This window comes from Theropithecus gelada, chromosome 4 (assembly GCF_003255815.1).
Source record: "Theropithecus gelada isolate Dixy chromosome 4, Tgel_1.0, whole genome shotgun sequence".
NCBI lineage: Eukaryota > Metazoa > Chordata > Mammalia > Primates > Cercopithecidae > Theropithecus > Theropithecus gelada.
In genome coordinates, this window is record NC_037671.1 from 121390552 (window position 1) to 121407617 (window position 17066).

Consider the following 17066-nt stretch of genomic DNA (forward strand, 5'->3'; position numbering starts at 1 on the left):
CCAGTTATCAGTTAACCAGTCTTCAGGACCAATGAGAGGCTCACATGGAGAGACAAAAGCCTCATCTAAGAGCCAGCATCAGCCAGATACAGGCAAGAACGAATATGTGTCCGACTCCAGGTCTTCCAGCCAAGCCCAGACATGGGAGCCAGGACAGGTGATGCCTGCCATGCCTTGCCTGGACTCAACGCCCAGAATCCATAAGCACAGTGAATGGGTGTTCTGCACCACTACATGCTGAAGCGACTACAACAGCCTGGAAACAGGCCAAGAATGTGAGGGGCATCGGCTCTATGCACCAAGGTATGGGGGAAACGCCAGCTTTCTGTGAGCAGGAAGGTGAAGGGAACGGTCAAAGACAGGGTGGGTGACGGTAGATTTACGTGGAGTTTCAGGAGTCAGTGAAAGACCACAGAACCGTGGCCATGGTGGCAGCAGGGAGATGTTTCTGGGGCAGGCTCACCATTCCCCACATCCACATGCTGAAATGTCTTACAAAGAATCAAAGAAATGTGAAAGTATATTAATTATGAGTAATAAACATATTTTGCTTTACTTTCAATTTGATACATGGAAATTTCATCATAAGACTTGACTGCAGTGTTAACTTACATATTGGAATGACAAAAAATTCAGTTCTCTGGTTTTTCAAGTGTAATGAAGATTATATTAACTTAATGGCTTAAATGAGGCTTGTTAACCAAACACAAATATTTCATTGACAAACTAGAATTTAGGTATTATGAAGGAGAAAACAATTTTCAGAGATGCCCACTCTCTTAGTCTAAGGGATGAGGAATTTATTTCAAAGTTATACAAATGCAAAGAAATAGATCTAGAAGCAGCAGGGTTTCAAATGAGCAAAGATGGAAGAAATAGAAAGTTAATGTTTACTGACATGGGGAAATCCTCACAAGAGCAATGAAAAAAAATCTATTTCCAAAGCTAGCAAAAATGTGGGTCCTACAAGACTTGCATGGAAAATAATAATTAGATGTAAATGTCCTTAAGAAGAAACTGAAGGGAGTGGTTAGGGTATTTAAAATGTAAGAAATACAAATGTCATAAAATACCCAGAGGCCATGTCCCTTTTTAGTAAACGCTCAGGATTTTAAGGAAAGATGACACTTTGGAGCTCTGTGCCTTTGGCCTGTTGGTCAAGGTAATTCGTCAAGTGCAGGCACACGAACGGGCCTGCAAGCACGTTCAGGGGCTTATTTTGTTTTTAAAGAGCAACAACCAGAAGGAAGTGTCTTCAGGTGACAGAAGTGAGCACTCCTAAGGACCCTGGGCACCTTCAGAGCCACAGCGTGGCCCAGCGGGACCGGGGGTCACACCAGCTTTTCCTCTCCTTTCTCAGGTGGAGAGAGACATGAGTTCGAGGTTTCTGGAAGACGGCCTCCCACAGAGGGCTGGCTTTCTAACTCCTCATCTGAATCTTTTCTATCATCAACACCCTGGCCATTCCTTTCGCCACAGGTACAGCTCCGTACAATCTGGGGCTTAAAATTTCAATTCTTGGATGACCTGAAGATTCTTCCATGAAAAGGATTACTCTGAACTTAATTTTTTTCAAAAAACAAAAGCCTCCAATGCTCAGAGATAAAGAGGAACAAACGTGCCATTCACTTGCGGCATCATAAACCAGGCCTGCTGGCAGCACAGCCGCCGGCTGCTCTCAGCATGTTCTCTGTGGATTTCCTGTGTGACTGCATGGAGGGCCAGGCCTGTCCTCACAGGCACTGCCACTGAAAATCCTGAGCCAGGCCCTGGCAAAATGAAATGAAAGGGATGACTCCACAGAAACAGACACAGGAGTCACACACATGCTGTCATGCCTCCCAGGCAGAACCCTCCAGGCAGAATTAACTCTTCCACCAGAAAGGTGGGAAGTTAGTTGTTACTTTTCTGTTCAAACACTTCTCAGGACCAAGAGCACACATAGTTGGAAACTTATGTTTGATTAGAATTTCTGATTAGAAAAGAATCTCTGAAATATGCCCAGCTTCACTTTCTGGGGTTTTGGTTCCTCATGGTCCACTCATGTCTGAAAACATTAAATGGGAAATCCATTTTAACTTGCTCGCCATTGTGAGTAGTGTGATGAAACTTCGTACCTCCTGCTCTGTCATGCCCGGGCCATGAATCAGCCCCGCATCCAGCTTCTCCGACCATGAGTCACTTAGTGGTGGTCTTGGTTTTCAGATAGCAAGAAGGGTGATTACAGTATGATATTTTGAGAGAGATCACATTCACGTAACTTTTATTAGTTATTGACTGCTGTTAATCTCTTACTGTTCCTTGTTAAGCTTTGCCACAGTATGTACGTAGAGGAAAAAGCCACGTGTATACATATATGTAGGGTTCCACACATACTATGCACAGTCTCAGGCATCCACTGAGGGTCTTGGGATGTCTCTCCCACAGATAAGGGAGGACTACTGTATAGTGTTTTCTGACTTTCTAATAACAGGAGACAATCCCTCATAATCTAGTGTTGTTAATAAAAAATCAGAATACAACAGATCCCCATTTATTTTAAAATGAAATTAGCTAGGCATCATATATATGAATGAAAGATCAGAATGAAATACACGAAGATATTAACAATGATTGTTTTGGGCCACAGAATCAGGCACAAGCTCGGGAGAGAAGCCAACAAAAGCTCTTCTGCATGATGGGCGGAGGCACCACTGAAAAGGCATCTTTCCTTCTTCATGCAAGCGAGGCCCGGCTCCCACAGGCATGGTCTCCTTGCAGCTGCGACAGCAGAGGAGGGCGCTGGCAGGGCTCTGCGTCCAGGTGTGCCTCTTTTTCTCTCCACGCTCTTTCTGGAGGAAGCAAGCGTGTCTTGAAACCAAGTTAACTCGGCACCAGGTCAGCAGGATTCAATATCTGAGTCCTGTTTACTTTGGTACGTGATACAGAAGATTTATGTTAGAAAGGCAGACGTGACTGATTTCTTCTGGAGATGCGGGTGGTGAACTTACCTGGAGGACGGCTAGTACCTTCTCCACTGGTCATGCTCATACTGTCTGCTTCCTGCAGTAAACAGACATGAAAACCAAAGTAAGAATACATCTCTCTCAATACACAAACAAGAACGCTGCACATTTCTAAGTATGAACAAAGATGCTGAGCTGTATTTGGAGGACAGAGCTTCATCCTCTTTACAGTTGTGGCCACATGCCATTAAAACTGTGTTCCATAATTATTCCATTAAAGTGGAAGCAATTAATTAAGAGGTTCGTGGAAGGAAACAATGTCGAAGTTGTTCCTCTTCACACCAGCTCCATCCATCTGCGGGATTTCTAGGCATTTACTATTGCTGACGACGTTTGGAAATGGAAATTCACATGCAGATGGCTCACCGTGGATGTTCTGCCAACACAGAAAAGCCCACGTGCAGCTCTTTCTGTGGCTGGCCCAGACTTCCCTTCTCCAGTCCCAGCGTGGGTGGCCACTGTCTGCCTTTCTGACAGACAGGGAACGTTGGGAAGAGACTCGGGGCGGAAACTCCCTCCTCGTAGTAGAAACAGTGACAGTTTTTCACATTTTAAAAATAACACTTTTCTTCCAGAGTTCCCTGCTCTATCTTCTGGTGTTATGACAGCGTGAGCCTTCACTTGCAGTGACTGGGGACGGTCTCCACGACTCTCCTCCGACCCACTCCTGCCGTGGGCAGTCTGGGTCTCTCACACTCCCCCCAAAAGTGTGGGCTCCGGCAGAAGGTGTGAAAGGAGAGGGTTACAGCCACAGTGAGGTTTCCAGACCCTTGTTACCTCTGCCCCCACCCTTGTTATCACAGATGATCACAGGCAGTTTTACAGCAGGCCTCCTACAGAATCACCACAGAGAAGTGACAATCTGGAAAGTCACAGGCAAATTGTAGCTATGGACTGTGGAATTTAACACATCATCTCTTGCCAGCTGGGCTGAGCAACAGCAAGGAAGAGGTTAAAGCCTTCTCACTTGAGCAGCCTTTGTTCTCGGGGCAGCTGCCTGCACTGAGCTCTGAGGCCTTTGAAGTGGACCAGAGAGTTCAGGCTCCCCAGGACCCCACTACCTGTCCACACACTCAGGCCCTGGAAACTTGACAACCTTTTGGCAGTGACTGAATACTTTCATGATGAGGCATTTTTAGTGTTTTTACTAACACAAGGAATTTTACCTATCAATTGCCCTGGAAACAGTGACAACTTTCTACTTGAACTACTTTAATGTCTCCAAGAAATACCAAAAGAGGAGTTCAAGGTAGGCAAAACCCAGGAAGAAATGTGTTGCCCCAAAGTCACTCACAGTAATTACAAGTGAAAAAGTGGATTACTTGGTCTGAAAAGCACATTCCAGTATGCGTATAACATACCCTTTACACTGGAATCTCTGAAATGAGAATACACACAGGCACCCCGATGTCATTTCTGTAACTACGTCCACGTGGAAGGCAGAAGGCAAATGAAACGTAGCACCCTCGCTTCTGTTTTCCAAGAACCGCTTAATTTCTCCTGCTCTTGTTCCTGAACTCTTAACTCTGGCATTCGGCATTTAACATCTCAATTCTGCCTTTAAGCTGAGAGTCTCCTAGGGCTACTTTCTGGCCCCAAACCACATGCATCACCACTCTTTGATTTCTGTGTTACTGTTACGATCTACTCCAATAAAGCAGAGATCTTTGTCAAAGACCTATTTATGAAACTAGGGCACGGCCTTGAAGTGGTGTTAGGCTCCAGCTGCTGAGGTCATTACAGTTTTATTGTTTCTAAGTGACCAGAACAGAAGTGGTAAAACGTGCTTCCCTAGGCCTTGCACCCAGACTGACAAACATTCCTTCAGGTGCCCAATAGTTCCTGAAATGCTAAGTGGTCCTGTGGGCGGTGAGAAGGGACCCTACACTTGGAGTTCACGCCACGTAGCCCGACCGTCTCCTCCTTTCTGGAGGGCTGCGGGCTCTGCAGAGCCCGGGAGAGCCCACTGAACAGTGACGTAGGAACGAGGCGGCAGAGACAGGTGTGGAGCTGCTCTCCTGGTCTCACGTCCTTCACTCAGCAGGGCCAGCGGTGCCCGCACTTATCCTGGGCCCACTGCTCACATCTCCTCTGTGCTCCTTTCTGGGTCAGGAAGAGCTACAAATTCACTTTGGTTACTTGACTTTTTATTTGTCTTTGTCAATGACATCCTAAATAAATGGGTATCAGAAATGAAACTTGTGCTAAAGTGGTACTTACAGATGTGCGTACTGGATTTAAAAGCAAATTACTGGGCATGCTGCGGAAAGCTTGGCAAAATGCAGAACCTAGGGAGAACCTCTGCCACCCCACAGCCTTGTGGACCAGCTCAGGGATTCAGGAATCTACAGGAAGCAAGTATTAAAGCAAGACAAGAGGGCACACACACCAGGGGCCTTCATCTGCTGAGTCTGCCTCCTTAGGTCCATCCTGGGACGTGCACAGCACCCTCAGCAGTGGGAACACAGCAAAGATGAAAATGAGGGACTGAGTGTGGGACACGCAGGGTGCAGGGGGCCACAGAGCCCAGGGCGCAGGGAGTCCCAAGGGAGGATGGCATGTTCTGGGTAGAGAAAGGAGTGCCTCCTGGGGAGGCCTGTGGCCACTCATACATCCAAACCCACAGAGACACAGGCTGCGGAGGCAGCCCTGGGTTGTTTACTAGAGGCTGAGTAACCCTTTTCTGAAATGCTTGGAACCAGAAGTGGTTCAGGTTTCAGATTTTTTTCAGATTTTGGAATATCTGCATTATACTTACCGGGGTTCAGCAACCCTAATCTGAATGTCCGAAATTCCAAAATGCTTCAAGGAGCATTTCCTTTGAGCGTCCTGTTGGTGGGTAAAAATTCTGGACTGTGGAGCATTCTGGATTTCAGACTTGGGATACTCAGTCTGTACATATTTTCTGCTTCCTATCAGTAGCTTATACTATTACAGGCAGAAAGGATTAAGAAACAAGTGCTCCCAGAGATACCGGCGGTGCCTGTCTTGGCTCCTGTCGGGGACAGTCTGCCTTTGCTCCCTTCCTCCCTGCTCCCTGGCCCTTTCTGTCAGCTGTCCTCAGAGCCTCTCTTCTCTGCCAGCTTCTGAACGGCCTCCCTCTCCAGCTCAGTCCTGATGGGACGCTGCCTCTGTCTGTCTCCCGCCAGCCCCCCACGTCCTGTCACCTCCAAACCTGTGTCCATCTGAGGGCTGTCTCCTCACCCACACAACCAGCTGCTGCATGCCACTTAGAGATCCCTCAGACTTAGCTCAGCCTGCCCCAAGGAGCTGCCACCAGGCAGGACGAGGAAGCCATGGTGGCTTCCGGACTTCTGGCAAGACCAGGGGTGACTGGGGGGTGCCCGTTACTGGCTGGCCAAGGGATCTGCTGCAGAGGCACACAGGGTTCCAAGAGTGAGACTTTCCCCTGGCAGGGACCCAGGGCTGACAATGACTAGCTACGGTTCTGCCTATGGAAAGTCATTCTGCTGTTTTAATTTGCACGAGGAGGAGAAATTTCTGGACGCTATTCTCTGCTAACAGAATCAGAAAAAAACCTGTTTCCTGTCAATCCAAGGAAGGGGGTTCTTCTGGTCTACTTCAAAGATGCTCCTGTCGTCTCTGTCATCACACTAAAGAAAGAAAGAAGCCAATGTGCATGGCATGCTTCCTGGCACCTGACCCAGGGCTATGCTCTGGGGGAGCCCCGGGAGAAGCAGATGGCTCTGCTCCCTCCAGGCCACACCTGCAGGCTTTGGTGCTGTTCCTGCTTCACTTCATTCTGCAAGAACAGCGATACTGAGGTAGGACTGACGTTGCTTTATGTTTAACAAAACAGTTTGATATAAATATTAAGAGAAATGTTAGCATTAATGCCAGGAAAGGAAAAACTTGGTTTTGGAAGAAGCGGCCACGATCACCTCCGCCTGGGTGCTGGTGCTGTGGAGGCGCCGTCCCTGCAGCTGGTCAGGCCACACTGATCAAAAGCCAGGGAGCAGCCCAGGGGTCCAGGGATCCCCTAAGGGCAGGCCACTGGGAAGGGACAGAACCAGGGCTTGAGACAAAGTCAGCCTGTCTGAAGCTACCACAGCGGGCCGCCTCTGGAAGAAAGGGAAAAAAGAAAAGCCTGTGACTCTTACCATTCCCAGAGGAGTCAGTACCAAACAGGTCCCACTCTACCTACCTTCTAAGATCAGGGCAGGCCGGGGCATGTTCTTGATGGTACATCTGTCTGTAAATGACACAGCTCTACCTTTCTCACTCACTCCTAGGAGTTATGACATGGTTCCACCTTCCTTCCTGGCTCCTGAGAGTTACATTTTACTAATGTCTCACCCACCATTCAATATATAGAATCCAAAGTCACAGAATTCCAGAGCTAGAAAGGATACTCAAGGTTATCCAGGGCACGTGCCCGATGGAAAGGGTTCAGGGCGTTGCCTGCAGCGACGCGTCCCGTCAGTGGCAGGCCTGACGGCACACACTCGTTTCCTCCGTGACGTGACGGGCGGGCACACCTGTCTGCAGAACCCGCAGCCTTTGCCCATCCTCCCATCTGGACTGTGGACTCTCTTGACCATCCCCTCCCCACCTTCCTGAGGCCCAGGGGGAAGAAGGGGACAACTCCAAGCCACAGAGGGTAAGAGAAGGTCCCCTTTCTTACCACGAGGCTAGGAGTAGGGGACACTACAGTATGCCCTGCCCAGTCAGGCTGCCCGAAAGAGAGGCTGCGGCTCTTCCCTCTCCCCCAGCCTGCCTTACTGGGTCAGGTAGGTTCTGCTGAATCCTCACCTGGAGGGGCCGATGCCTTTCATGTCATCAAGGTTGGCCTGGCATTTACGGCCAGGCTGGTCATGGATCTCCAGGGCGGGAAGGTGTGGATGGATGAGGCTGGGATGCCCGTTACACCCACAGTGGCTTTACTCCACATCAGTCAACCCAGTATTTCCAACATTACTAGACCCTAGATCTAGACCAAGCTGTGTGCCATCATCAGCTGGATGTGGACGGTCTGCAGGCCTTGAGCATTGCCACGGGATGTGGTCACTGAGGTCTCACCACCTGCTGCAATCACCTGGGTCCAGCTTCTTGGTTGGGGTGGACTCCAGATTCGCACAGAGCTGCAGGGCCCTCCAGGTCTAGCCCACCTGACCTCGTGACAGCTCTGACTGCCTCCTCTGTCTCCACATCTGGCACAGAGGTGTCTGGCATCAGCTCCCACCCTCTCATCAGGCCTTTGCTTAAATATCACCTTGTCAAGGAGATCTCAGATCCGCTATTTAAAGCAGCAGAGAGAGCGAGGGAGGGATGGAGGGGGAGCGTAAGCTCTACCCACCCATTTGGACCTAAGTGCTCTGCACACGCTCACCTTCCTCTGGGAGCAGCCTCACCATGGCTCATGTGAGGAAGGCCTCTCACCCCAAAGACTCAGAAGCCCAGATCCCGCACTCTTCCCAAAGCAGCCCTAATGTGCACTGCCAGCTGCAGACAGATCCGCCAGGTCAGGGCTGTAGGCCCCCAGCCCACGGGGAGCCCCCAGGACAGGCGCTGAGCAATCTACACACACACCACCTCAGGGCTGCAGTTTCTGACCCGAAAGCAGACTCTTAACCAGAGTGGAGAAGCGAACTGGAAAGCCACAGCACACGCATCGCACAGGACTGCACCCCTAGGCCACAGTCACCGAGGGCAGCGGCAACGGCCCCCAGCACCAGGCTTCAGTCTGAGGCTAGGTAAGTTTACAAAACCGCTCCTGTTGTTTTCAGCTTCCTTGTTCGTGGTTTGCTCCAATCAACTGCAGTACCTTCTAAGTTAAAAGCAATCTCAAATATCCTTGCACAAACGGAAGGTCTTCTGCCCAGATCTCAGCTGCACTGCACTGGTATAAATACTCGGATTTAGTCAGTGACGAAGTGGAAGTGACCCTTATGTTAAACTGCAGTAGAGACCACAAGAGGATGGACTGCACATGCTCAGTGGGGGCCATCTAGAAGCTCCAGATGACAGTGAGCACACGACTTGGTGGGGCAGAGTTTCTGCAGGTTAGGCTCATTCAAGGAAACATCTCAAGCACATGTAAACCTAAATTCATGGAGCCCTCTCTCAAGGACGGGCATTTCAAACATAGTCACCACGAATTCTGATCTACCCTGAACAATCATACAGTGGACTCGCAATGTTTGCTGACTGCACAGACCCAAGAGGAAAGGACACGGTACTCAACAGACATGCGGCCCTGCAGCCTCCATGCAGACTCCACCCCAGACAGACCCCAAAGGTCAACTGGATTCACACCGAAGACTTGCTGTGTTTTAGAGAATAATTTGAGCAGCTTGCGAGTCTACACATTTGAGACATTGTGAAAGTCACAAATACCATAAATTAAAGGTAGATTTGGCTTTTAAGGCATTAAATGATAACTATTAGGTAATTTCAAAGTTTATGAAGTTTGGCTCTCAAAACTATAAGGAATTTGAGCTCAAATCCTGATGTGAAGCTCTCGATGTATTTAAATTCAGCATAATACATGAATTAAAATGGTATCTGTACAATATATGTAAAAAACACAGGGTTGGGGCTATTTTCTACCTCACACTGTAATCCAAGTCACGGAAAATATCGGAATGCTATCACCTGAACACGGCTATGGTGAAACACTACAACCTGCCCTTTTTTCATGAGAACAATGGATCTTCCACATGTAAACTTTACAAGTGCCTTCTAGCGAGCAAATTACAAAAACTGGATCTTGAGCAGAATGAACTGATAGAAAATGAATAAAGGGGCCAGAAGCAGACAGGGCTAGCATCAAGCATGGAAATTATTTGTTTTTATTTCACTAAATGATAAAAATTAGATGCACTGGTATACTTATCTGTTTATTTACTGGAACTATATAACCTCTTTCTGAAAGAAAGGAAGGCAGTTATCAGCAAAAGCACAAGGTGAGAGGCAGTGCCATGCAGGTGGCCCAGCAGTGACCACTGGCCTTCTTACCTGGTCCCTGGTCTCTCCACGGCTGCCCCTGACTGGAACGGCTATACCCAGAGCCCGTCCTGTGGTAGCCGGAGCCCTGTCTTCCCCACCTCCCTGTGGGAACACATGGTCAGAGGATTAGCAAGTTGTCAAATGTCTTAACCCAAATGACACATCATGTAAAGGTGGCAAGGCGGCACCAGGTTGGCAGTTTGCCTGTACTTAAATCAGAGGGAGGGTCATGAAAAAACGCAAATTTAAGGGTTGCATCCCCAGAGAACCCGGCTCAGGAGTGGAGTCACCGATCTGCCTGTTAAACCCTACCCCAGGGGAATCTGGTATTGGTGGTGAGAGGTCAGACTCTGCAAACAAAGACTCGAGCAGCCCAACCACTCCTCTTCCCTGGGGCCCCCTGGACCCACACAGGCCACGGCACCCATGACCAAGCCCATCCCTCTGGGGCCCTGGGTGAGGCATGGAGCAGCACTTCTGGGACTTGTGAGCTTCTCCCCATTCTCTATAATAAACTTCATTCACACACACTTTTCACACTTTAAAATGTCCGTAACTTCCCAATCCATGACACCTTGTCCTGTTCGTCTCTACCAGAAGGCCTGATTCAATACAAACTCATGTGATTTTTTTAAAGGAATCATGATAGTCCATGGCGCTCCACAAAGGCGGCCCAGGCCACTCAGCCCTGCCATGGGTACCGTCCCTGCTCCACAGGTGCACTGGAAGCATCTGCGAAGCGGGCCACACTGTCACCAGGACTCCCAGTGCGTGACCACACATGCAGCGTGCAGGCCACAGGCCGCCTGGGGCTTTAACTATGAGTGAAGGATGGCCTTGCAGGATGTGCCTCCGCCAGGCTGGTCCTCCCTGGACATGCTGCGGTGTCCATGGGGGCATGGCTTTGTGCTGGCACATGCTGCCGGGCTGCCCTCAGGACACACATGTCTGTTAACAGACACACAAATCTGTTAGTTCAGGACGTGTATCCTGAACTAACAGATTTCTGATCATATCACCTCAAAAAACTTCAAAAGCTCCCCAGTGTGAGGTGGGTAGAAAAGCCATGACTCGCCTGGCATTCAACAGCCTCTGTGGTCTCTGAGGCCAACTTAACTTCCCCAGTGTCCTCCCACTGTGGTACCTTACCCCAGTCTAGCTACTGAAAGTCCCCCAAGTCCACCTTCCTGCCGGGATGTCATCCCTTTGTGACTGCTGCCCTTGTCTCTGAGCTACTCGTCTGCAGGACTGGTGACATGCCCCTCACATCTGGCCAGGGTCAGCCCGTGTGTGCTCATCTTACACACGTGGTCTCCAGCTCACCTCCAGCATGGGCACTCGTGACCACACACGGAGAATAACAGGTGACTCCAAGCTCGGAGCAGTTGTGAGCTCACGGCTGTCGGTGTGGGTCCAGAGGCCAACACACCAGGAGTAGGTTGGCGTTGCAGTGGCCTGGCTGTGCGGCCCGCGTAAGCAGACAATGGCAGTCAGGACTGCAGAGCCCCACCACGTCCCTACAGCCCCTCCCCAACAGAGGAGGGGTAAGCTCGGCATTACCCGAGAACACGGGGCTGGGGCCAAGCGGTGGAGGCTCCAGCCTAACGTCTGCAACTAAGAACCAACCTTGGTTTTGGGTGAGCCACGTGGGGAATAAGGTTCTTCAGCAAAATGAGGCACTGAACCATATAACCTTAAGTTGGATTTGTGAAGAAAATTACTTTGAGAACAAAAAAGGGAACAGTTTCCAAATCACGAAATGATCTTACTAATCTATCACAGCTCTTAAAATGTAGTTCGCCGCATTAATGGAATAATACAACAGGAAAATGCAGTCTGCCTCATTAACTTGGAATAATATGACAGGACACTGATTTCTGCCCATTTGTAGGCAAACTTCATTAGAAAGGAGTCAAAATTTAGTTTCTATACAAATTACAAGTAACTGTACCACTGCATTAAATTAACAGGTTATCTTTAGTGCTCAAAATAAACTTGTCATGCAGGACCTCCTGGCCTCTGAAATGAAAGAGGAGTTCGGCCTGACAGCCGCCATGCCTGCGGCCACCTAGGCAGCCTGTGTCTCTGAAATGAAAGAGGAGTTTGGCCTGACAGTCGCCATGCCTACTGCCACCTAAGCGGCAGCGTCCAGCACCTGCAGGTCTCTCAGCCACTTGCCATGGTTTCGCTGACAACCTCAGTTTGGAGAGGGGAGGGAACCCTGCAGGACTGCATGTGCAGTGCAGACTTTTTTTTTTTTTGTAAAGACAGGGTCTCGCCATGTTTCTCAGGTCTGTGTCAAACTCCTGGCCTTAAATGATTCTCCCACCTCGGCCTCCCAAAGTGCTCAGATTACAGGTATGTGCCCAGCCACGGCGCAGACTTCTGAGGACCTGCCAGCCAGGTAAGGAAACAGGCAATGTGAGAGAATATCACATATTTATTTTGCAATAAATCAACTTTGTTTTAGGGTCCCAATCTCTGTCTATCTATAGTTGGTGGCTGAAAGTCAAAGACAGAGAAAAGGATTGGGAACAGTAGAAAAAGCAGCCTTCCCTCTCGTGGTTGGACATGGCTCCACACACCCTGGCTGCTCTCCCTTCGTGGGGTGCTACATACGACACCTGGTGGGATCTGGGCGCACCTGAGGTAGCTCACAAAACCTCTGAGAATGGTATTTGCAAGGCTGACACCAAGTAGTTCTCCTAGAGATACTCTGGGTGGATAAGAATCTGGGCTGAGTTCTCTTATTCCATCGAGAAAAATAATGGGACTGCAGTAGTTACAGGTGTAAACATGAACTGAAGGAGGGCATGAAAGAATAATTAAAAAGTCTTATTAACAAAATAAGCTAATAAGATGTCTAACTTCACTGACAGACAAAGCAGCATTCAATCAATGAGATACATTTTTCATCTACCAAATTGTTTTTTACAAACCATCAGAACACGAGGTCAAGAGATCGAGACCATCCTGGCCAACATGGTGAAACTCCGTCTCTACTAAAAATACAAAAATTAGCCAGGTGTGGTGGCAGGCGCCTATAGTCCCAGCTACTCAGGAGGCTGAGGCAAGAGAATCGCTTGAACCCGGGAGGTGGAGGTTGCAGTGAGCCAGGATCGAGCCACTGCACTCCAGCCTGGGCAACAAGAGCGAAACTCCATCTCAAAAAAACAAAACCAAAAAAACCCCCAGACTTTTAGAAGTGTCAAGGGTGCCCTGAAATGGAAACTCTTGCTCACTGCTGGAGAAGGTATTCAGTGATCATTTTACCTAAAATTGATTAAATTTCAATCTACGATCCCACAGATGATGACACTCTGTTTTAAGAAAATAATAATAATACACATAAAAGCATTAGGAGTAATGAGAAAAAAATGGAAAGATCCTCAGAGCTCCAAACAGGGAACAAACTATCTAGTAGTGGAAGATTCTGGGACCGTTGCTTAAGAAGAATGGTGTTAACGCCCGAAATTAGGTGTAAGTGGGAAAGCAGGATGCACACTGCGTGGAGTGTGCTCACCACGAGATCCAAACACGGAAAGCCCACGCTTGTTATCTTTATGTGACAGAATTAAAGGCCATGATACTTCCTTTTTAATTACTTTCTTTATACTCATTTTTTATAATATACTTTTATTGTAAGAAAAAATAAACCTAAACTCTTGTCAAATAAACAAACATTCCCTAAGCAGCCCTTCTACTTTGGGGAACCCCAGAAAGGAGGTTACACATGCAGAGAAAGAGTTCTTAATTATTTAATTAGTGAGTGAATCCTTCCTGAGAAATTTTCCAAATGGGACCAGAATTCAAACCACTGGGTAGAGATCTATCATTTTAATTCTTCTTTTTTTTTTTTTTGAGATGGAGTCTCGCTCTGTCGCCCAGGCTGGAGTGCAGTGGCGCGATTTCAGCTCACTGCAACCTCCGCCTCCCTGGTTCAAGTGATCCTCCTGCCTCAGCCTCCCAAGTAGCTGGGACTACAGGCGCCCACCAACACGCCTGGGTAATTTTTGTATTTTTAGTAGAGATGGGGTTTCACCGTGTTGGCCAGGCTGGTCTGGAACTCCTGACCTCAGGAGATCCACCTGCCTCGGCCTCCCAAACTGCTGGGATTACAGGCATGAGCCACCACACCCGGCCCCATCATTTAAATTCTATTCTGTTCATCCAATTGTATCAGCCTCTTCTTAGAATTCATTTATCAACAAAACTCAGGAAGCAGTTAGGGTCTACGTCTGTGGGGCTTCTTGAGGCACCTGGCCCTTTCCCACCTGCATGGTGTGAGCCCCAGTGGGCTCGGCCGGTGATGCGTCTGTTCTCCTTCATGCAGGCCTTGCAGACCACTGCCTTCAGGTTGTGGAATTTGGTGAGCCGAGATCTCTGCAAACAGACCAGATGCAAATGAGATGTGAGGGGCCAGATGTGGCTGGAAGGAAGCTTATGGGACCCCCTCCCACGCCGCTCCCAAGGCTAGGCAGCAATGGTGGCTGCACCCTCCTCCCAGGCACAGATCGCAGCAGTTTTCCTTCAGCATGGCCACATCCCAAGGGCTTCTTCGAGAACATATTCTCCTAAATCCCCCAGAAAAATAACACCAAGAAGCTTGTGTAGGTTAAACAATCATTTCTAAAAAAGAATCTTCCAGTCCTATTACGACCATTTAGGTGATTACCACACAATCTTACCTTAAAAATGTTTGGATTTAATATATCTTAATCTTTCAATTCTTAATTATAAGAACATTCAGCAGAAATGCCAAGGTCAGAAAACAAAAACAAAAACAAAACATCAGCAGATCAAGAAACGGAACACGGGACATTCACCCTTTCCTTCTAGCTTCCTGTTTTATTACTATTATTCTATCCTGTACTTTTTTTCCAAACTAGAACCTATAATCACTTGGAACTCGGTCAAGAGATCGGATAAAGAAAGGAAAAGATCCTTGATGGATGATTTACAGGCTGTGGTCCAACAAGGCTACTTCAGCTTTCATTTCTATAGCCTACTTTCCAATACTTACTGGCTTATTAGAAGCATATTTCTCCTCTTATTCTGCTTTTGCTCTCTACAAAATTCAGGCTGCTTCTAAGTTCTAAATACTTGCAGTCCTATGCCACTCTGGAATCGTGTGTGTGTGTATGTGAGGAACAGTGATGGCAACACATTACCAAATGTGTTCTCTCTGCTATGAAAGCTTGGAGTGCTTTATCGTGACAGACCGGTACGCTCTCTCACGGATCACACCGCTTTCTGCATCCCTGCGGGTACTGAAACACATTCCAAATGAGCTTGGCTTGAGGCCTTATTTGGAAATCTTCCAGGAGTCATGTAGCGATTGTATTTATAAAGCTGGACAGCAGCCAGCGTCCCCAACTAAACTGGCAGTCTCTGGGGAGTATTTTCAAGTAATAAACCATAACTATACCTATCGGATTGGTCTGATATCTGTGGGGACACTTTCGCAGGGAGTACTTGTTCCTCATTAAAAAACGGGGAGAGGGGCTGGTCACGGTGGCTCATGCCTGTAATCCCAGCACTTTGGGAGGCTGAGGCAGGTGGATCACTTTGAGCCCACGAGTTCAAGATCAGCCTGGGCAACATGGAAAAACCTCATCTCTACAGAAAATACAAAAATTAGCCGGGCATGGTGACGCACACCTGCGGTCCCGGCTACTCAGAGGCCTGAGGAGGGAGGATCACTTGAGCCCAGGAGGTGGAAGTTTGCAGTCAGTGGAGATTGCACCACTGCACTCCAGGCTGGGCAACAGAGCAAGACCCTGTCTCAAAAAAAAAAGTATGTGTATTACATATATGTGTACACATATGTGTGTGTGTGAGAAATAGGGAGAGGAGTAAAAAGCACTTCAAAAATTAAAAATGTGTCAGACTGGTGTGATGCTGCTTGCCCTACCTAAGCATAAGTTTCGGAGTCCTGAACCCTATTTAAGAATTCTGGAAGAAGCTACAGGTTGAGCACTCCTAATCTGAAAATCCAAAATCTAAAACTGCTACAAGCGGAAAATTCCACACCTGATCTCATGTGATGGATGCAGTGAAAACACTGTTTCATGCATGTCATTAACAATATTGTATAAAATTACCTTTGGGCTATTGTATAAGATATATATGAGACATACGTGAATTCTGCGTTTAAACCTGGGTCTCAGACCCAAGATATCTCATTATGTAGGTACAGCTGACCCTTGAACAACGTGGGTGTGAACTGCACAGATCACTTACACTCCCATTTTCTTCTGCCTCTGCCACGCCTGAGGCAGCAAGACCCACCCCCTTCCTCCTTCTCCTCAGCCCACTCAACGTGACGATGATCACCTCCATTCAATGGACAGTAAATACAGTTTTCTCTTATGATTTTCTTAGTCACATTTTCTTTTCTCTAGCTCACTTACTTTATTGTAAGAATACAGTATATAATACATATATCATACAAATGGCGTGTTAATTGACTGCTTATGTTATTGGCTAAGGCTTCTGGTCAACAGTAGGCTCTTTGTAGTAACATTTTGGGGGAGTCAAAAATTATCTGCAGGTTTTCCACTGCAGAACGATTTGGAGCCCTTAACCCTTGCACTGTTCAAGGATCAACTGTATATGCAAACATTCCAAAATTCCAAAAACATTCAAAATCCAAAACACTCTGGTCCTAAGTATTTCAGATAAGGGCTATTCAACCTGTATGAGTTATGTTGACGCTGAAGCCAAATGCTTCAAATCATGTGTTCCTGGTTTAATGGAATAATGGAATCCTTTATTTGGAAAGCATTAATTTGAAAAATGCAACAGCCAACTTCATGTTTTTTGTGTAGCCTGGAACTACAGGGATGTTTCTGGTGAAAGGTAGGTGTCTGTGAACTCACATTTTGTTCTAAAAGCACCTCCACAGCATAACCCTTTTCAGACTGCAAGTACTTCTGATGAAAAAGCTTCCCATCAAATATATTCCAGGGCATGAAATCACTCATCTTCCAGGGGAAGCCACACGCGCTGTTGACTAAAACCAGAGTGGTGAGGCCGCGGACGAGAAGGGAGCCCAGCTGCACGGCTCTGGGGTTGATGTAATCAGGCTGT

The 17066-nt window shown here is 47.8% G+C and overlaps 1 protein-coding gene across 2 annotated transcripts in view; it reads right to left on the reverse strand.

Moving 5' to 3' along the window:
• Positions 1–527: 527 nt before the first annotated feature.
• The window catches only part of FAM120B (family with sequence similarity 120B), a 95570-nt gene continuing 79031 nt past the window's right edge, over positions 528–17066 (reverse strand). For both annotated transcript variants that reach the window (XM_025382633.1, XM_025382634.1), the window contains 5 exons: positions 16856–17062; positions 14249–14357; positions 9984–10076; positions 2991–3042; positions 528–2831 (listed from right to left, as the gene is read on the reverse strand). In XM_025382633.1, coding sequence (XP_025238418.1) covers positions 3002–3042; positions 9984–10076; positions 14249–14357; positions 16856–17062 — 450 coding nt within the window. In that variant the 3' untranslated portion in view covers positions 528–2831; positions 2991–3001. The remainder of the gene's footprint in view (positions 2832–2990; positions 3043–9983; positions 10077–14248; positions 14358–16855; positions 17063–17066) is intronic.